The sequence below is a fragment of the Saimiri boliviensis genome, chromosome 8 (genome assembly GCF_048565385.1).
Source record: "Saimiri boliviensis isolate mSaiBol1 chromosome 8, mSaiBol1.pri, whole genome shotgun sequence".
NCBI classification, from domain to species: domain Eukaryota; kingdom Metazoa; phylum Chordata; class Mammalia; order Primates; family Cebidae; genus Saimiri; species Saimiri boliviensis.
The window spans coordinates 29,026,528-29,044,195 of NC_133456.1; the positions used below are offsets into that span (position 1 = coordinate 29,026,528).

General features: G+C 53.3%; 1 protein-coding gene across 13 annotated transcripts in view; it reads left to right on the forward strand.

Annotated features, from left to right (window-relative positions):
- The window catches only part of SEMA5B (semaphorin 5B), a 118,079-nt gene extending 101,028 nt beyond the window's left edge, over window positions 1-17,051 (forward strand). For 5 of the 13 annotated variants that reach the window (XM_039477641.2, XM_010352424.3, XM_074404238.1 and 2 more), the window contains 14 exons: window positions 2,306-2,441; window positions 3,637-3,844; window positions 3,963-4,170; window positions 10,664-10,781; window positions 10,933-11,114; window positions 12,558-12,701; window positions 12,877-13,024; window positions 13,144-13,369; window positions 13,508-13,726; window positions 14,217-14,387; window positions 14,489-14,638; window positions 15,022-15,066; window positions 15,487-15,692; window positions 15,921-17,051. In XM_039477641.2, the coding sequence (XP_039333575.2) occupies window positions 2,306-2,441; window positions 3,637-3,844; window positions 3,963-4,170; window positions 10,664-10,781; window positions 10,933-11,114; window positions 12,558-12,701; window positions 12,877-13,024; window positions 13,144-13,369; window positions 13,508-13,726; window positions 14,217-14,387; window positions 14,489-14,638; window positions 15,022-15,066; window positions 15,487-15,692; window positions 15,921-16,079 (2,320 nt within the window). In that variant the 3' untranslated portion in view covers window positions 16,080-17,051. The remainder of the gene's footprint in view (window positions 1-2,305; window positions 2,442-3,636; window positions 3,845-3,962; window positions 4,171-10,663; window positions 10,782-10,932; window positions 11,115-12,557; window positions 12,702-12,876; window positions 13,025-13,143; window positions 13,370-13,507; window positions 13,727-14,216; window positions 14,388-14,488; window positions 14,639-15,021; window positions 15,067-15,486; window positions 15,693-15,920) is intronic. The other 8 variants (XM_039477643.2, XM_074404243.1, XM_074404242.1 and 5 more) reach the window with 4 other exon arrangements.
- Window positions 17,052-17,668: the final 617 nt, after the last annotated feature.

The following is a 17,668-nucleotide window of genomic DNA, read 5'->3' on the forward strand; positions in this document are numbered from 1 at the left end:
TTCCCTGTGATGTCGGGAGCTGGCCTGGCCTCACAGCCTAGTGGGCTTCATCTATAAAATGGGGACTCCCGTGCCTCCTGCCCAGGGTTGTCTGAGGATTTTGTCTTACTGCTTCTAGAGTGATAAGCACGTGTTCTTGGCTACTGGGAAGGGCGAGCCCAGGCCAGATATGAATAAAGCCAATGGATCTGGCTGAGGTTCCATGAAGGAGTAACATGCTAGTGATGACGGTGGAAAAGCCTGCCTTGGATGAGAGGATGCAGCCATGTGGGTCAGGGAGGCAGGCAGCAGTAGCCTCAAGGAGGCTCAACAGGGATTCCCCAGGGTCCCTTCCAACCTCAGGACTATGTAATTCTGCTCAATCTCACCAGCCATCTTCTGGTAACCCTGCCGTCACCTCCCATCTAGACTGTGCTGGAAAACACAGGCTGGGAATGATAGTCCCTTTTGTTTCCTAGGTGTGAGGACAGGTAACCCTCACAGATCATGGGACCCTCCTCCCACCACCTTCTTCTGTGTAAGAGGCTAACCCAATCAGGTGACTTTCCTATAGACCGAGCTTGTCCAGCCTACAGCCTTTCCCCTAGCCTGGGGGCTGCAGGTGGCCCTGGACAGCTTTGAATGAGGCCCAACATAAATTTGTAGACTTTCTTAAAACATTACAATTTTTTTTTTTTTTGCAATTTTTGTTTTAGCTCATCAGCTATTGTTGCTGTTTAGTGTATTTTATGTGTGGCCCAGGACAATTCTGCTTCTAATGTGGTCCAGGGAAGCCAAAAGATTGGACGCCCTGATATAGACAATGATGGATGGGCACCGAGACCAAGGAAGGCACTGGCCACACAGTGTTCTTCGTAGGAACATCAGAAACCTATGAGTCATGGAGCAGTGTTTGCTCGCCTTGGGCCCCTGATAGCAGCCACTATATGAGGACCAGGCTAGCTATAGGAAGGACCGTGTGAGCGGGTAGACAGAGATGACAGTCAGGTGTAGGTGGAGAGGCATCAAAACTGACGCCATCAGTGTGGATTGTAACTAGTATATTTATTGCATGCCTTCTCCATGCAGGCTTGGAGCGGCTTGTCCAGCTAGGGGTGGGGTGTCAGGGAGCAAAAGCAGACATGACTCCATACTTAAAAGCTGAAACAGGGTGATGGATATTAAACAACAAATTTTAATCATGATAAATCCTATAAAGAGAAAGGGCAGTATGTGGAAAAGCCTCTAACAGCATAAAGGAGTGGTAATCAGGGAAGGCTTCCTGTAGGAAGTGACATCTATAGGATGAGTAGAAATAAACTAAGGGAGAGGAGCATTCCGGCCTGAGGGAACATGTGCAGAAGTTTGAGGTGGGAAGAAATGTTTCAGGAGTTGAGCAGAGATCAGTGTGGAAAGAGAGTTAAGGGTGAGAAGGAGAAAGACAGGAGAAGAGAGTGAAGGGGTAGGGCAGGGAGGATATGTCCCAAAGGATGTTGCAGACTGCTTTAAGGGTTTTAATCTTTATTCTAAGAGCAAGGAGAAATTATTCACAGGTTTGAAGCAGACCAGCCACCAGCTCAGAGGTGCATTTTAAAATGCTCACCACTCTGGCTGCTGTGTGGAAAATGGATCAGGGGACTAGACAGGCTTCAGGCAGGCCACCAAGAGAACAGCACAGCATTCGGGGGACTGCAGGGGGGCTGAAACCAGGCAGAGTTGGAGAGAAGTGGACACATTTGGGAGAACTAAATGCGAAGCATAGAACTAGAAGCATTTGGTATAGTGGTATCCTCTCTGTGACCTGTTCATGCAAGATTCACGGAAACATGCTTCTGTGACTGAAAGGGCCTCCTGAACTCAGGGTGTGGCAGGTGACAGCATAAATCAGTGGTTTGGTAACCAGCTTTCGTAAATAAATAAATCAGAATAGAATGGAATAAAATATCAGAGTCTTACATACTTAGTAAGGGTAACTTCATAAAACTTCATTATGGATGTGTGCATACTATACCGAGTTGTAGGGTAAAATATATCTCTTACCGTGGGCCTGAGCCACAATGTTTGAAAGCCACTGAATTTCAGCCTCCTGCTGGATAAGGGAGGGAGGAAGGCAGTAGCACAGGAGGATTCACCAGTGGGTCGTTCCCAGGGGGTTTGCGGAGTATCAGGACCACATCTCCCTTTGAGATGCCCCTGTGGTGTGCCAGACTCATCATAGATGCTTACAGAGCCTTGAGGATTGGATATGACAGCTGGCTGTGGGGTTTCTGAGGAGGGTGCGAGGTCTTATAGGGAGAGCCTTGTCCCACCACCTCTTGTCTTTCAGAAACAGTGTCGCAGCTTCTGCTGTCTGCGCCTTCAATCTCAGTGCCATCTCCCAGGCTTTCAGTGGCCCATTTCGCTACCAGGAGAACCCCAGGGCTGCCTGGCTTCCCACTGCCAACCCCATCCCCAATTTCCAGGTAAATAATTTTCCTGTCTTCACACACTGCCTTCCCCCCCAGGCCACCAGCCACAAGCTGATTCCCAACTGCTTAGCACAGACAGACACCAGACCTGTCCCTGCCAGTCCATGCCCATTGCTGGGGTCCACAATGGTTCCCTGAGGGTATTAGCCTCTACAACTGTGAGGGAGAAGGGGAGAGTGGGTGAGTGGCCGTGCAAGGGAGCATGCTTGGAGCCATCTCTAAATGTGAGCCACACCTCCAGGGAGGCAGGGTCGCGGGACCTCGGCTCTCCAGTGTGGAGGACCACGGAAGCACTACACATGCTGTCTGGCTGGAATTTGGGGATGTTAACTGGAACTTTCTCGCAGTGTGTTCAACATGGGTACTAATTCCTGGAAGTGGTCAGTGCTAGGAGTGGTCACTGTGTGGTCAGGGCCCAGCCATGGATAGTACGAGCATCCCCCAACCTGTAACGGAAAAGGGGAAAGAATGTGGGGGCAGAGGAGGTTGCTGATGCTTGATTTTCAGGTTCGCCCAGCTTCCTACCTGGGAGGTGGGATGCAGCTGGGAAAGACCTCAAGCTTTGCAGTCCTACCATCCTGACCCAGATCTAGCCTGTCTCCATGTGACCTTGGACAAAAAAAGTCATCCCACCAACCTCCTTCAGTTTCTTTTTCGTTATCTGGTACTAGGGATAATACCGTAAGAGAGAACACGTCACAGTTACTTGTGAAGGTTCATAAGCCTGAAATGTAGGAGATGCTCAGTAAAAGGTGGTTGGCTTCCAGCTTCAGTTTAGAAATCATAAGAACTTTGAGCTGGTAGGGACACAGGAGAGGGACAGCAGGGCTTGGCCCAAGGTAGGAGAGGGGCACCTGCAGCAACAGCATAAAAATCACCGGACACTCATCCACACTCAAATTACCCATTTGCAGGCAGTCCAGTCCTCTTTGTTCTCCTCCCTCCTCTTCCCCAACCCTGGCAGCATCATCCTTCCCCATCTCCCCAGCCTCCTGTTTTTCGTTCCCAAAGAAGAGATATCCCACCCTGGTAATGGGTGCAGGATGCCCAGCAGGGATGCTGGGGGTGGGGGATGCTGGAGAATCAGCGTCGGTGGCTGTGGCCACCTGGGTTGCCAGGAGGAGGGAGCCGGCAGGGGATCGCGGCAGCCCAAGTGGCCGGGCGCGGGTAACCCAGCTCCCCACGGCAGTGTGGCACCCTGCCTGAGACGGGTCCCAACGAGAACCTGACGGAGCGCAGCCTCCAGGACGCGCAGCGCCTCTTCCTGATGAGCGAGGCCGTGCAGCCGGTGACACCCGAGCCCTGTGTCACCCAGGACAGCGTACGCTTCTCACACCTCGTGGTGGACCTGGTGCAGGCCAAGGACACGCTCTACCACGTGCTCTACATTGGCACCGGTGAGCCGGCCCGGCCCAGCCTGGACTCCAGGTCGGGGGTAGGTTGAGGGACGGGGGCGGGTCTGCAAGCTTCCGAGGCCTTGAAGGCCACCTTGGTCTGGCTCCCCCTCTCCCCCAGAGTCGGGCACCATCCTGAAGGCGCTGTCCACGGCGAGCCGCAGCCTCCGTGGCTGCTACCTGGAGGAGCTGCACGTGCTACCCCCCGGGCGCCGCGAGCCCCTGCGCAGCCTGCGCATCCTACACAGCGCCCGCGCGCTCTTCGTGGGGCTGAGCGACGGCGTCCTGAGAGTCCCACTGGAGAGGTGCACCGCCTACCGCAGCAAGGGGTAAGCCAGGACGGGGGCGGCTCCCGGGGTCCGCCCTGCCACGCACACTGCGCAGACGGCGCTTAAGAGGCGGGGCTTTGGACCCGGGAGACCTGGGGTGGGTCCCTGCAGTCTCCACTAGTGAGTCTTAGGACGAGTCACTCAACATCTCTGAACCTTGGTTCTCTCCTCGTAAAACATCTTGCAAGGTTTTTGTGAGGGTTAATTGGGATAATCTCCATAAAGCCCTCATCGGTACCTGGGGGAAGGATGTGCTTAGCAAATTTTGGTGGGTGGCTGTTATCCCTGCTGTCAACCACGTAGCTAGGGCCAGTCAACCATCTCTAGCCCAGTTGATTTATTCTCTGTCGCTTCAGCACAGAAAGGTCTTTATCTTTGAAGCCACAGCACTCATTGCACAGGTGCAGATGGAGATGATGCTTTGAGTCAGACCCACGTTTTTGCTCCTCTTCCTTCCTTCCCTGGAAGAGGTAGAGAGGGCTGCTGCAGGTAGGGCGGAGGTGAGGCGCCACGTGAAGGAGTTGCCCTGGCTTCCCACTGCTTCTGCTTGGTTCTCCATCCTATAGCTTCATGTATGTGGACTCTCAGGTTTGACAACTGTGGCACCAGTTTTTAAGGGGGAAACCAAAGCCTATTCCAAAGCCAAATGGAAATGTAGCCCAGATTGCTACCACCTGAGGCTCTCACAGGCTGCATCACCTCATTTTCATTATAATCAGAAGCTGGCATCGCCGCAGCCACACGAGCTTCTGTGGCCTTTGCAACCGAGAGTTCTGGCTGTGCCATCTGTCCTGAAGATTTAGAAGGCAAATGGTATCCGTGATACAGGGCTGTTATTCAGCTCCAGCGGGGTGTGCTAGGAGCCAGGCAGAGGCCTGTGGGGCCGGGAGGAGCTGGATGATCTTCGAGAGGCAGCCGAGGAGGGGGAGCATCAGGGCCAACTCTCCAGCTCCCTTCAGCCCCAACACAGGGCTCCATCAGCGAGATACCACACACTTACTAAGCCCTACCACGTTCAGGGCACTTTGTAAGACTGTTGGTGTGAGCGGAGGCAAGAGAAATAGGTCCCAAACACCGACTTCCCTCACACCTCCAGATGTCTGGCTGGGAAGAGAGCCTCGGCCGATATCAGATATGTGGGGAGAGATGGTGGGCTGTGGTGGGAAGGACTCACCCGGCGGAGCTAGACACACCTGGGGCTCCATCTCAGCTCCGTCATCTACCAACCGTATGATCTTGAACGTCTGAATCATTTTGAGCTTTGGCTCTCTCATCAGAAAAACAGGGAGACATTTGATGGAGCAAATGATGTTTACCACAGGCAGAGTTGTAAAGATTGGGACTAGTATTCATAAAGTGCTCAGTCCAGCGAATCACATGGTATCTAGTGCTTTATATGTCCTCAAATGCGTTGAGGAGCCCTCCAGCCTCCTAGGCCCTCTGGAGTCTCAATGAATATAGACAGTACAGCTTGGCAGTGAATCACAGGCTTTCACGTATGGCTTGTTCTCCAAGAGGTTGTAAATCCTTAAAGGCAAACCCAGTGTCCCTGTATTTTTTACACTGCGCCAGGGAGCTCCGCCTAGCCCAAGGCACCAAGTGGCCTTCCACACATGACTGATCCTTCAGTTGACTGATTGTTTGGCTTGAGAGGAGTTTGGTGCAGGAAAAACACGGGGAATGGGACTGGAAACTGTGAGGCAGCTGACAAGGCCAAAGGAGGATTCTGACTTGAATCCTGTGGCTGCGGGCACTTAAGTGATCCTAGAGCAGTGGAGTAGAGTCATGGGCAGTGTGAAGGGATCAATCAGACAGTGGCGAACAGGACTGTCACACAGCAGGTGGATGGTCCAGGTGAGCTTGCATGGCTCTAAGCCAGATCTGAAGGAACGGGGCCTGCAGTTGACCGGAGGAAGGAAAGGGGCTGGGACATTTCACCACTCACGTGTTCTACAAAGGGGGAACTGGGGGGAGTTTTGTAGTGTGCTCACTGCATTCCCATCATGGAGCAAGGCAGAAAGAGGTCAGTTTGGAGTTCAGTGCTTTCATTCTATTTTGTTTCTTGACTTTGGGATAGGAAGGAACCCTTGGTGTGTACAATGAAAACTCTGCTAAAAAACGATAGGTAAATCCAAAAAGTATGAAATGCAAGGTCACGGCTGGGTGTGATGGCTCATACCTATAATCCCAGCACTTAGGGAGCCCAAGGCGGGCGGATCACCTGAGGTTAGGAGTTCGAGACCAGCCTGACCAATATGGAGAAACCACATCTCTACCAAAAATACAAAATTAGTTGGGCGTGGTGGTGTATGCCTGTAATCCCAGCTACTCAGGAGGCTGAGGCAGGAGAATCCCTCGACCCAAGAGGCAGAGGTTGCAGTGAGCAGAAATCGCACCATTGCACTCCAACGTGGGTATTAAGAGCAAAACTCTGTCTCAAAGAAAAAAATGCAAGGTCACATTATCGCAAGATTAGTAAAATGGCTAGAGCAAGTACACACAGTCACCAAGCTGTGCGCCTGACTGGCTCTGGGAGTCTGGGAGCCAGCTGCCACAATATATTAGCATTTGCACTATTGTGGCGTGTGTTGTCACAGGGTTTTACTGTGTCCTAGGATAGACATTTCATGCTTTTTTCCTCATTCCTTCCAAAGCTGGCAGAAAGATGGGGGTGGGTAAGCAGAGGCCTCTTCAGGACCTCTCCTCTGCCCAGGATCCGGGGCCTTGTCTCCAACTGCCTCTTTTCACTCAGGAGAATCTCAGCCCCACAGGGCACCACCAAGACCTGGCCTGGCCAGAGAGAGACCACAAGGAGGAGTCTGGGGGATAAACTAGTGACTGGCTCTGCAAAGCAGGTGTTTCATGCATGAACTACCACTTTCCTCCATCCAGCATGCCTTTCACCCTGCCTTTGAGAAAGGTCCTCTACCCCATCTCATTCACAGATCTCCCCTGGTTGCCCCATGAGCGAAGGGAAGGCCCACTCTCAACTATTTTTTGCTCACAAGCTCGAGAAATACTTTTTCCACCCTGGACAGCTCCCACTGTGCGAGTACTGTGCCACAGTGCTGGAATCTGCCCGCCTGCAACTTCCACCATCCATCTCTGTCCCGCCTCCGAGCCCATGGAATGAACCTGTTCCTTTTAGTAATGGCTGCTTGAGACACTGTAGTTAAAAAAAAAAAAAAAGGAAAAAGAGAGGCATGTTGATATATTATTGGTCTGATGGCTCCTTTATGAAAAGTACTCTAAACTGCCACCATTTCTACAGTCAGAGACACACTTTTAAGTCTCGTATCCTTGGAGCTTTCATTTTTCTTAAGAGTGTTCCCTGCTCTGTAAGCTTTGAAGTGGCCTTTGGCCAAAAGCAGAAAATGTGGTTCCACTTGAGCCAAGGAGGCAGCTATCCCTTTTATTCATGAGAAGAGAGCTTGGGCACTGGCCCCAAGAAGTCTCAAGGGTCCCCTCAGGCTGCCAGGGAAGGGGAAGGGCAGGCATGTCTATGGAGAATCTGGTATCCTCTTTCTTCTCTGAGACTTAATTGAGAGCAGGGGAAGCTGAAGGGGTGAGAGGGCCTGGAGAAAGGAGTCTGGAGCCAGCATCTACTCCACGTTTTTCTTCTTTCCTATTCTGCCATGGTTTGGAAAGACAAGACACTTATCCCTTGGCTTGGGAATCTTGTCAGAAGTGGTGCCTGGCACAGCATTTCTCAAACTTGGTTACTCAGCTGAGTTACCTGAGGGGTATCTAGAAGATTTCAGTGCCTGGGCCTATTTCAGTCCAAACAGCCCAAATACAGGTGGGTGGGCTTTTTATTTGGTTTGCTTAAGCCTTTTAAAGGATGCCCAGGAGACCCTAATTTGCAGGCAATGCTGGAAACTCCTGCTGTAGAACTGGTTAGGCTCTAGATGTAAGAAGGAGCAAGAAGCAAATTAAATTTCTCTAGAATCTTCTGCATTTGTCTTATATAAGCTGATTCAGGTTTTTTGCTCTTACCCATTTTCTCTGCTGGCAGATATTTGTTTTTAATGGATAGACTATTATTTATTATTATTGGTTACCGGCTATGGCTAATTTTTTTTTCCAGTTAAATTATGTCACTTATAAATGCCACATCAGCTGCCTCTAGAGGTTGACACCCCTTTTTGAGGGCTGAAGGAAATAAATTCAGGAGTGGGCTTTGCCGAGTTCTGATTGGTTGAATTTGCTAGCAGTCTTCTTGATTCCAATGTCAGCCAGTAAGCAGAGTCTCGAAACCACAGGTTGCTGGGACGACTGTGTACATGTGTTGCATGTAGTCCTGTGATGTCCAGTTTGACGGATTCCCCTGATAAAATACCCTCAAATCAAACCATCGACCCCAGAGGAAAATATGACCACACTTGTCCTGTACAATTTACCCAAGTTGTCCTTGAGGGAATAAACTAGAAACAGATTCCCGAGGAGCAGTTGAGTATTCTGGATTCCTGCGTGGGCCAGAGTGTGCTTACCAGGCTCCCATGAGTGCCTCACTTACATGAGGCCGTGGTTTGCCCTGGGCAATGGACAATACTATCTTCTTCACCCTCCTTTGGTGACAAGGAGAAGCCCCACCCTCTTCTTTGTATAATTTCTCACATAACTTCATTTTTCTCTGGGGCCTGACATCTATTGTACTCATTGAAAGTTAAGAATTCACCTGACAGGTGACTCTTGACTCTCCTTGAAGCTTCAAGAGATAAGAAAAATTCTACCCTGGAAAAATTCTACCCTGGAGACACCAAAAGCTGCAGCTCTTGGCGTGTGTGTGTGTGTGTGTGTGTGTGTGCATCTGTGCATCCCTTTAGCCCCAGGCATCTTTGGCCCCTCTGTCCAATGGGAAGATCCCTCTGCAAACTCACAAAATGGTGTGAACTCCTCATCAGGCTCCATTTTCTTTGCAGCCCAGTACCTCCTTCTTTAAAGCCTTTTCTGTTTTCCAGCCTCCAATTTCTGAGCCCCTGCCCAGTGATCTCTCCAGACCCTCTTCAGCAGCCTGGCTAAGAAGGGGGTGGAAGCTGGGGACAGGAGCCAGAGGGATCCAGGTGTCCCCCAGGATTGGCAGTGGGCTGAGTGTTGAAGGGACCCTCTTTCTGGCACCTGGGTTGGATACTCTCTGTACTCAGCAATGGATGGCAAAGCCTGATTCCGTAATCTCCATAGACTTCTCCCCTTTGAAGTCCTACTAGCAGAGATTAGATTTTTTCTGTTGAAAAATTACACGAGTAAATCAAAAGGAGAAAAAGGAGCTCGAGACCAGGCATCCCCAAACTATGGCCCGCAGGCCACATGCGGCCCCCTGAGGGCATTTATCCAGCCCCCTGCCACACTTCAGGAAGGGGCACCTCTTTCATTGGTGGTCAGTGAGAGGAGCACAGTATGTGGCGGCCCTCCAACGGTCTGAGGGACAGTGAACTGGCCCCCTGTGTAAAAAGTCTGGGGACGTCTGCTCTAGACTATGAGAAGTGGAGGCGTTTTGCACATGCATCAGTGTGTAAACCAGTATCATTTTTGGGGCCCCTGCAGAGAGACCAGCCCTCAGGGTTGAGGATCCGGGAACTGGGATGTGACCTCCTGCAGCTTGAGCTCATTCTCATGATGCCATAGCACTGGACTCTGATTCCTGCCACGAAGCAACACAAGCATGTGGGTGCCCCAGGTGACCATGGACAGCACCCAGGTGTCTGCTGATCCTGTGCTGTGTTTTGAGGGATGGGCTCATATTCACTGTGTGAAATCAGACAGCCTCCCGTGGGAAGCAGAAGTGTGAGGGGGAAAGCGTGGTTGGAAAGCTCAGGTCTGGGCCCAGCTCCACCACATATGATCTGTGTGATATCGGGAAAACTCCTCCCCTCCCCTTTGTACAGTGAAAAGATTGTGTAGTGGATCCCAGTGGTTCTCACCCAGGGAGCTCTTAAACACTGCTTCACCCCCAGAGAGTGTTGATTGGGGTGGGCTGGGATATTATGTTTTTGAAAGCTCCTCAGGTGATTCTAATGTGCAGCCAGGGTTGAAAATGGCTGAACCAAACCATCTGTAAGGCTTTTTCCATCTCTAATGTTTTATGACTATATGATCACAGCATGTTAGGGAGGTACTAGCTCTTTGGGTTTCTGTTAACCACATCTGCTGCTGTGGCTGTGGGTGAGGAGTATCCCATACCCATACTTGGGGAAAGCACTGCCCTCTCTTAAATGGGCGGTCTCTGGAGGATGAGAGTTTGGGTTTCTCCCAGATAACATCGGGATAATAACAGTGCCTACATCATTGGAGTGCTGGATTTAAATTAAGACATGCTTATAAAGTGCTTAAAATGATGCCTTACACAAAGTAAAGGCTCAATGAACTTCATTATTATCAGGGAGGAGAAATGGATAGAAAGTGGTGTGCAGAGGGGAGTGTCCAGGTGTGTTCTTGAGATGCAGGTGAGGCTGGGAAGCCAGTAGGCTTGAGTCCCAGGACGTCTGTCTGGCAGGGCATGCCTGGGGGCCCGGGACCCATACTGTGGCTGGGACGGGAAGCAGCAACGTTGCAGCACGCTCGAGGACAGCTCCAACATGAGCCTCTGGATCCAGAACATCACCGCCTGCCCTGTGAGAATCCCTGTGTGTCCTCCCACCTCAGACCTCTCCTTCAATTCAGGCTATGACTCCCCACCAGTATTGCCCCAATCCCCTGAGATCCTGTGACTTCCCTGCCCCTGCCTTGGGTCATAGGGGTACTGTCCCCCATGCGTGTCTGCAGGTGCGAAATGTGACACGGGATGGGGGCTTTGGCCCATGGTCACCATGGCAACCGTGTGAACACTTAGATGGGGACAACTCAGGCTCTTGCCTGTGTCGAGCCCGATCCTGTGACTCCCCTCGACCCCGCTGTGGGGGCCTTGACTGCCTGGGGCCAGCCATCCACATTGCCAACTGCTCCAGGTATGTAAGGACAGGGCTTGCGTGGTGTCTGCCTTGGACCAGGGTGGGAAAAAAGGGAAACGGGGCCTCCTCACTCGGGTGTTTGCACCTAAGGGACAGAAACCACTTCAGGGCTGTGCTGGGAACCAGATAGGTGGCTAGTGTGTGAGGCAGGAAACCTGAGCCCTGAGGGAGTTTCCATGCTAGTAAGAGAGGTTTCTACCTCCTCGTGTCTCTTGATGCAAAGAGGAATGCTGGGCAGGCATAGGGGTCACTTCCAGACGAAGGTGAGCCTCAATAGGTCTCGTCCCAAACATAAGGGACAGCATGGAATGGTGGCAAGGCAAGGAAACCTGGTGCCAATCCCGGATTGCCACTGTCTGGAGGTGTGGCTGTGGCCAGGCCACCTAACCACTCTGAGCTTCTGTCAGTGAGGGTTATAGTAACCACCCAAGAGTTGTTGGAAGCATTAAATGAGATAAGGTTACACACTGCCTGGTGTCTGGGGACTCCATAAAATAACTAACCCATAATTTTAGACACTTTTTTTTTTTTTTTTTGAGACAGCATCTTATTCTGTTGCCCAGGCTGGAGTAAAGTGGTGTGATCATGGCTCACTGTAATCTCCTGCCTCAACCTCCTGATTAGCTGAGACTACAGATGCCCACACCATACCCAGCAAATTTTTAAAATTTTTTTTGTAGAAACGGAGTCTTACTTTGTTGCCTAGGTTGGTCTTGAACTCCTGTCCTCAAGTGATCCTCCCACCTCAGCCTCCCAAAGCTCTGGGATTACAGGCATGAGCCACGGCACCCAGCCTTGGACACTCTTAAAACAACTATTTCATACACAATTATTAATGTAGCCCTCACAGAAACCTCATGGGAGTAGGAATACTGTCATTATCCTTACTTTAAAGGTAAGAGTACTATGAGGCATGGAAAGTTCTGGTAACCTGCCCAGGGTTTCACAGCCAGCAAGTGATAGAGCCAAGATTTGAAAATTGGAGTCAGAGTAGCCACAAAGGAGTAGTGTCTGAGGCTGGAGCAAAGCACGAACAGTGTAGTACAGGGGACAGAGTGTGGGTTCCACTGCAAGGATTGGGACCAACCAGAAAGGCTGAAACGGAAGCTACAGAGTGGAAAGGGGACTGGGGGGTTCTTCTCTAAATAGAGTCTGCCCTTTTTCCCCTGTAAGTAGGGGCCATGTCCTATCTCAACGTCCTTAGCCCTGAGCACAGCCTGATACATGGAAGAAGGCTCTCAATACATGGCTGAAGGCAGAATGAGTGAACGGATGGATGAGCGAGTCTGCCTGAGATGACCTGTTTAGGAGAAGATATTTCTATGACACTGTCCAGCTCTTTCTGACAGCAATAGAAAATCCATCGGCCCAGATACAGACTAGATCTAAAAAGCTAGGGCTCGGAGGGGCATCTGTGTCTGTCCCCTCTCACCCCAACAGGAATGGGGCGTGGACCCCGTGGTCATCGTGGGCGCTGTGCAGCACGTCCTGTGGCATCGGTTTCCAGGTCCGCCAGCGAAGTTGCAGCAACCCTGCTCCCCGCCACGGGGGCCGCATCTGCGTGGGCAAGAGCCGGGAGGAGCGGTGAGGGAGGACAGGCGTGTCCTGAGGTCCCAGACCTTCGCGGCGCCCAAGAAAGTGGCCTGGATTCTCCTCGTGATCCCGGGGACTCTCGTCCTTTCCACTCTCGCAGTCCTAGGGACCTCTTGTCAGGGAAGGGGGTCCCCCTCCCTAGATTGACGCCTCTCCCCCACCCCAGGTTCTGTAACGAGAACACACCTTGCCCGCTGCCCATCTTCTGGGCTTCCTGGGGCTCCTGGAGCAAGTGCAGCAGCAACTGTGGAGGCGGCGTGCAGTCGCGGCGCCGGGCCTGCGAGAACGGCAACTCCTGCCTGGGCTGCGGTGTGGTGAGGGCCGGGGCCGGGGCCGGGGCCGGGGCGCGGCGTGGGGGATGCGGGGGGGCTCCAGCCGAGGGGAACGGGAGGGTCCGGAGGCCGCGGAGCTCTAAAGCCGCCGCCACCCGCAGGAATTCAAGACCTGCAACCCCGAGGGCTGCCCCGAGGTGCGGCGCAACACGCCCTGGACGCCGTGGCTGCCGGTGAACATGACGCAGGGCGGGGCGCGGCAGGAGCAGAGGTTCCGCTTCACGTGCCGCGCGCCCCTGGCCGACCCGCACGGCCTGCAGTTCGGCAGGAGAAGGACCGAGACGAGGACCTGCCCCGCGGACGGCTCCGGAGCCTGCGACAGCGATGGTACCGCGCCGCGCCCCCCTCTTCCTCCCTACTGGCCCCGGAGCGGCGGGGGAAGCCGGGGGCGGAGGGGGTGGGGGCGGCCGGGGCCGGGGTCGGAGTGTCCTGGCGCCCAGTCGCTGAGGCCGCGCCCCTCCGCAGCCCTGGTGGGGGATCTCCTGCGCAGCGGGAGCACCTCTCCGCACACGGTGAGCGGGGGCTGGGCCGCCTGGGGCCCGTGGTCGTCCTGTTCCCGGGACTGCGAGCTGGGCTTCCGCGTCCGCAAGAGAACGTGCACGAACCCAGAGCCCCGCAATGGGGGCCTGCCCTGCGTGGGCGATGCTGCCGAATACCAGGACTGCAACCCCCAGGCCTGCCCAGGTAACCGTGCACGGAAGGAATCCTTGGCCCAGGGAAACCCTGTCATTCGGGAGACACCCACCCCGCAATGCCTAACCAGGAACCCCAATGCCCAATGGACCCCTTTTCCCTGCCAACTCTGTGCTAGGGACCCCCAGAGCAAATTTCTGCCCCGGCCACGGATGCAATGGCTACTCCAGTGAAGTAGGGCCTCAACTTATTCTCCCTGTCCCTTTTTTTTCACCTTTCTTAATGAGTTAGGTAAGACGCTTGATTGGAGGTGGAGTTGGTTTCTCTCCCTCCGGATGTCTTTGCTGCTGCCTGCGTTTCCCTGCCTGCCCCATGGGGCTGGGGGACACTACCTATCAGTGGACTGTTGGGTGGCAGGTGGATCCGGCAGATGTTGAGGTCACTGTGGCTCAGGGCAGAGTGACCTGGCCTGGAATGGGGTGGAAGACCGTCTTGAGCCCTGCCTGCCCCTGCAGCCCCTCACACACTTGTCCCCTTGCAGTTAGGGGTGCTTGGTCCTGCTGGACCTCATGGTCCCCATGCTCCGCTTCCTGTGGTGGGGGTCACTATCAACGCACACGCTCTTGCACCAGCCCTGCACCCTCCCCAGGTGAGGACATCTGCCTCGGGCTGCACACGGAGGAGGCACTGTGTGCCACACAGGCCTGTCCAGGTACGAGGCACATCCCACCAGGCCTGGGAAGTACCATGGAGCCCTCTGATCCCCACCAGGGGGTCCTGTGGCAGTTCACTCATCCCACCCACAACCCCCAGAAGGCTGGTCATCCTGGTCTGAGTGGAGTGCGTGCACTGAGGACGGAGCCCAGAGCCGAAGCCGCCACTGTGAGGAGCTCCTCCCAGGGTCCAGCACGTGTACTGGAAACAGCAGCCAAAGCCGCCCCTGCCCTTACAGTGAGATTCCTGGTAGGTCTCCCTGCCAGCACCTGCATAGCAACCCTTCCCAGCCTGCACTCCCAACCTCGTTCCCCTACTGAAGCTTGTGTCCTGGTGGGGAGAGGGAAAGTGGGGGCACAGGATGAAACATGGAGGTGGGAAGGAGATACCAAAAGAGAACTCCCATATTTGCCTCCATGCACACATTTGAGGTTTGGGCCCTCCTCATCCAGTGGATGGGCCAGCCCTTCTCAGAGGTGGGCTCAGGGGAAAGAGGGAGGGAAATGAAGGCCCCATTCCCAGTCCTACCACTGAGCATTGACCTAAGGGTCCTCCCAGGGTTGCGCCTACCCTGCAGAGCCCCCCTCCTCTCGTCTCCGCCCCTGACACCCTGTCCACTGGTCTTCCTGCAGTCATTCTGCCAGCCTCCAGCATGGAGGAGGCCACCAGCTGCGCAGGTAAAAGAAACCAGCCCTACCTCATGCTGCGGTCCTCCCACCGCTCCTGCATCCCACTCAAAGTCCGGATTCTTTCCACATCCTGCTCCAGACAGCCAGGCTTTGTTGGGATCCCCACTGCTTTGAGTTGGTGTGTAGGGTGGTCTGTATAGTTCCCTCCATGCCCCCCAGCTAGGAGGCCATTCTCAGCCTGTACCCAAGGAAGAGTCATCCAACTCCAGACCCTCTGGTTGCCATCTCTGACTTGAACCACAGGGTGCCTTGTGAAAGATGAGTCCAGTGACAGTCTCCCCAGCCTCCCCATTTCCTTTGTCTGTGGCCTCAGAGCCTCCTTTTGCTGTTTCTGCTCCCCGGGAGGCAGGCAGGAGTCTGTCCTCTTCACAGTGGCCTTTATCTTACTACCTGCCTCTCTTCCCCCAGGGTTCAATCTCATCCACCTGGTGGCCACGGGCATCTCCTGCTTTTTGGGCTCTGGGCTCCTGACCCTGGCCGTGTACCTGTCTTGCCAGCACTGCCAGCGTCAGTCCCAGGAGTCCACACTGGTCCATCCTGCCACCCCCAACCACTTGCACTACAAGGGCGGGGGCACCCCGAAGAATGAAAAGTACACACCCATGGAGTTCAAGGTGGGAGCCTTTTTGTAGAAGCAGAGGGCAGCGGGGAGAGCAGGGTGAAGAGTGCAGGGGTTCTGGCCCTCTGCTGGGTGGAACCAGGCAGTGGTGGTGTGAACAGATCACTGGATCCGTAGTCTGAGTGTTCTTTCACTGGCCAGCTTCCGGACTCCTTGCCCTGGCCTATTCCCTTCTTCTGTCTGTTCTCTCACCCCTTTCTCTGGTTCCTTCTTCCTCCCACAGACCCTGAATAAGAATAACTTGATCCCTGATGACAGAGCCAACTTCTACCCATTGCAGCAGACCAATGTGTACACGACTACCTACTACCCAAGCCCCCTGAACAAACACAGCTTCCGGCCCGAGGCCTCACCTGGACAACGGTGCTTCCCCAACAGCTGATACTGCCGTCCTGGGGACTTGGGCTCCTTGCCTTCCTAAGGCACAGAGCACGTGGAGATGGGACAGTGGATCCGGTTTGGTTTTCTCCCTCTGCACTAGGCCAAGAACTTGCTGCCTTGACTGTGGGGGTCCTATCCGGCTTCAGAGAGCTATGGCTGGCATTGACCATGGGGGAGAAGGCTGGCTTCAGGCTGGCACATGGCTGCAGGTCCAGTTCTGCCCAGGTCTCTCATGGCCACCTTGCAACCCACTGTCACGCTGACCCTCCCCTGCTATGTCCGGGTTATGGACCTACTGGGCATGTGAGGAATTGGAGAGTGGAGATGGCAAGAGGGCAGGCTTTTAGGTTTGGGTTGGAAACAACTTCCTGTGCCCCCAACAAGCCTTCTCCAGCTGGCCCCTCAAAAGACCTGTGCTCCATTCTGATTATCTCTGAAAGTAATCAATCAAGTGGCCCCAGTAGCTCTGGATTTTCTACCAGGGCGGGGCCATTGTGGTGCTGCCCCAGTGTGACATAGGGGACCAAGGCCAGCACAGGTTGTCCGCCTCTGCCTAGCCATCTGTACTCTACCCAGGGCATCCCTCTGGTCAGAGGCAGTGAGGACTGGGAACTGGAGGCTGATCTGTGCTTAGAAGTCCTTTAATCTGGGCTGGTACAGACAGGCCTCAGCCTTGCCCTCAATGCACGAAAGGTGGCCCGGGAGAAAGAGAAGCTCAAGGCCATAGGAGGCAGAAGTCTGGCCTCTGTGCCTGTATGGAGACTATCTTCCAGTTATTGCTCAGCAGAGTTGTTGGCTGAGACCTGCTAGGAAGTCTCTGCTGGCCATTCATCTGTTCAGGAACACACACATACACACTCACTCTCTCTCTCTCTCATACACACACACACACACATACACACAATTTGCTACAGCAACAAAAAAGATGTTGGGCTATGGCATTATTAATTAAAGATGATATCCAGTCTCCAAATGTCTCTGTATATCTGTGTGTGGGCTCCTCTTGCATGATCTAGGCAATCTGAGCAATGAACCAGGGTGGCAGATGGTCTTCTCAAGGCAGAGCAAATGCCCCAAGTAGCTATATCTTTAACAGATGATATCTTTCCATTTGTGAAATGGAAATACACATGCAGTGTACACATACATTGCCCTACACCCTTTTTGGAAAAGACGTTGGGGTTAAGCAAACTCACAAGTGGGGACATAAGGTAAACCAAAGGCAACAGAACAGGAGATTTCTGCCTGCTCCTTTAGCATCTCTTCCAGGCAACAGCTCCAGGGTGTGAGTCCTGCGGGAGAGTGTTGATGAGAATTATTTTATGAGATATTTACACTGCTGAGTTTAATAAAATCAAAATTGAGAAGCAGGCAAATCTGTGAGGTGGGAGAAGCCTAATATAGTTTTTGCTGGATTAAATAAAGATAACCTCAAAGCCTCAGCCCACCAAATCAATGCTGCCATTTTGGATGAGATTGACGGACATGTTAAATTTAGAGAGCAATTTCCTGACTTAATTGGCTGGATCAATTCTCCTAGGATTCGCAGCAGAATCCAATTGTAGGTCAGACTGTGAAACCTGCCATCCT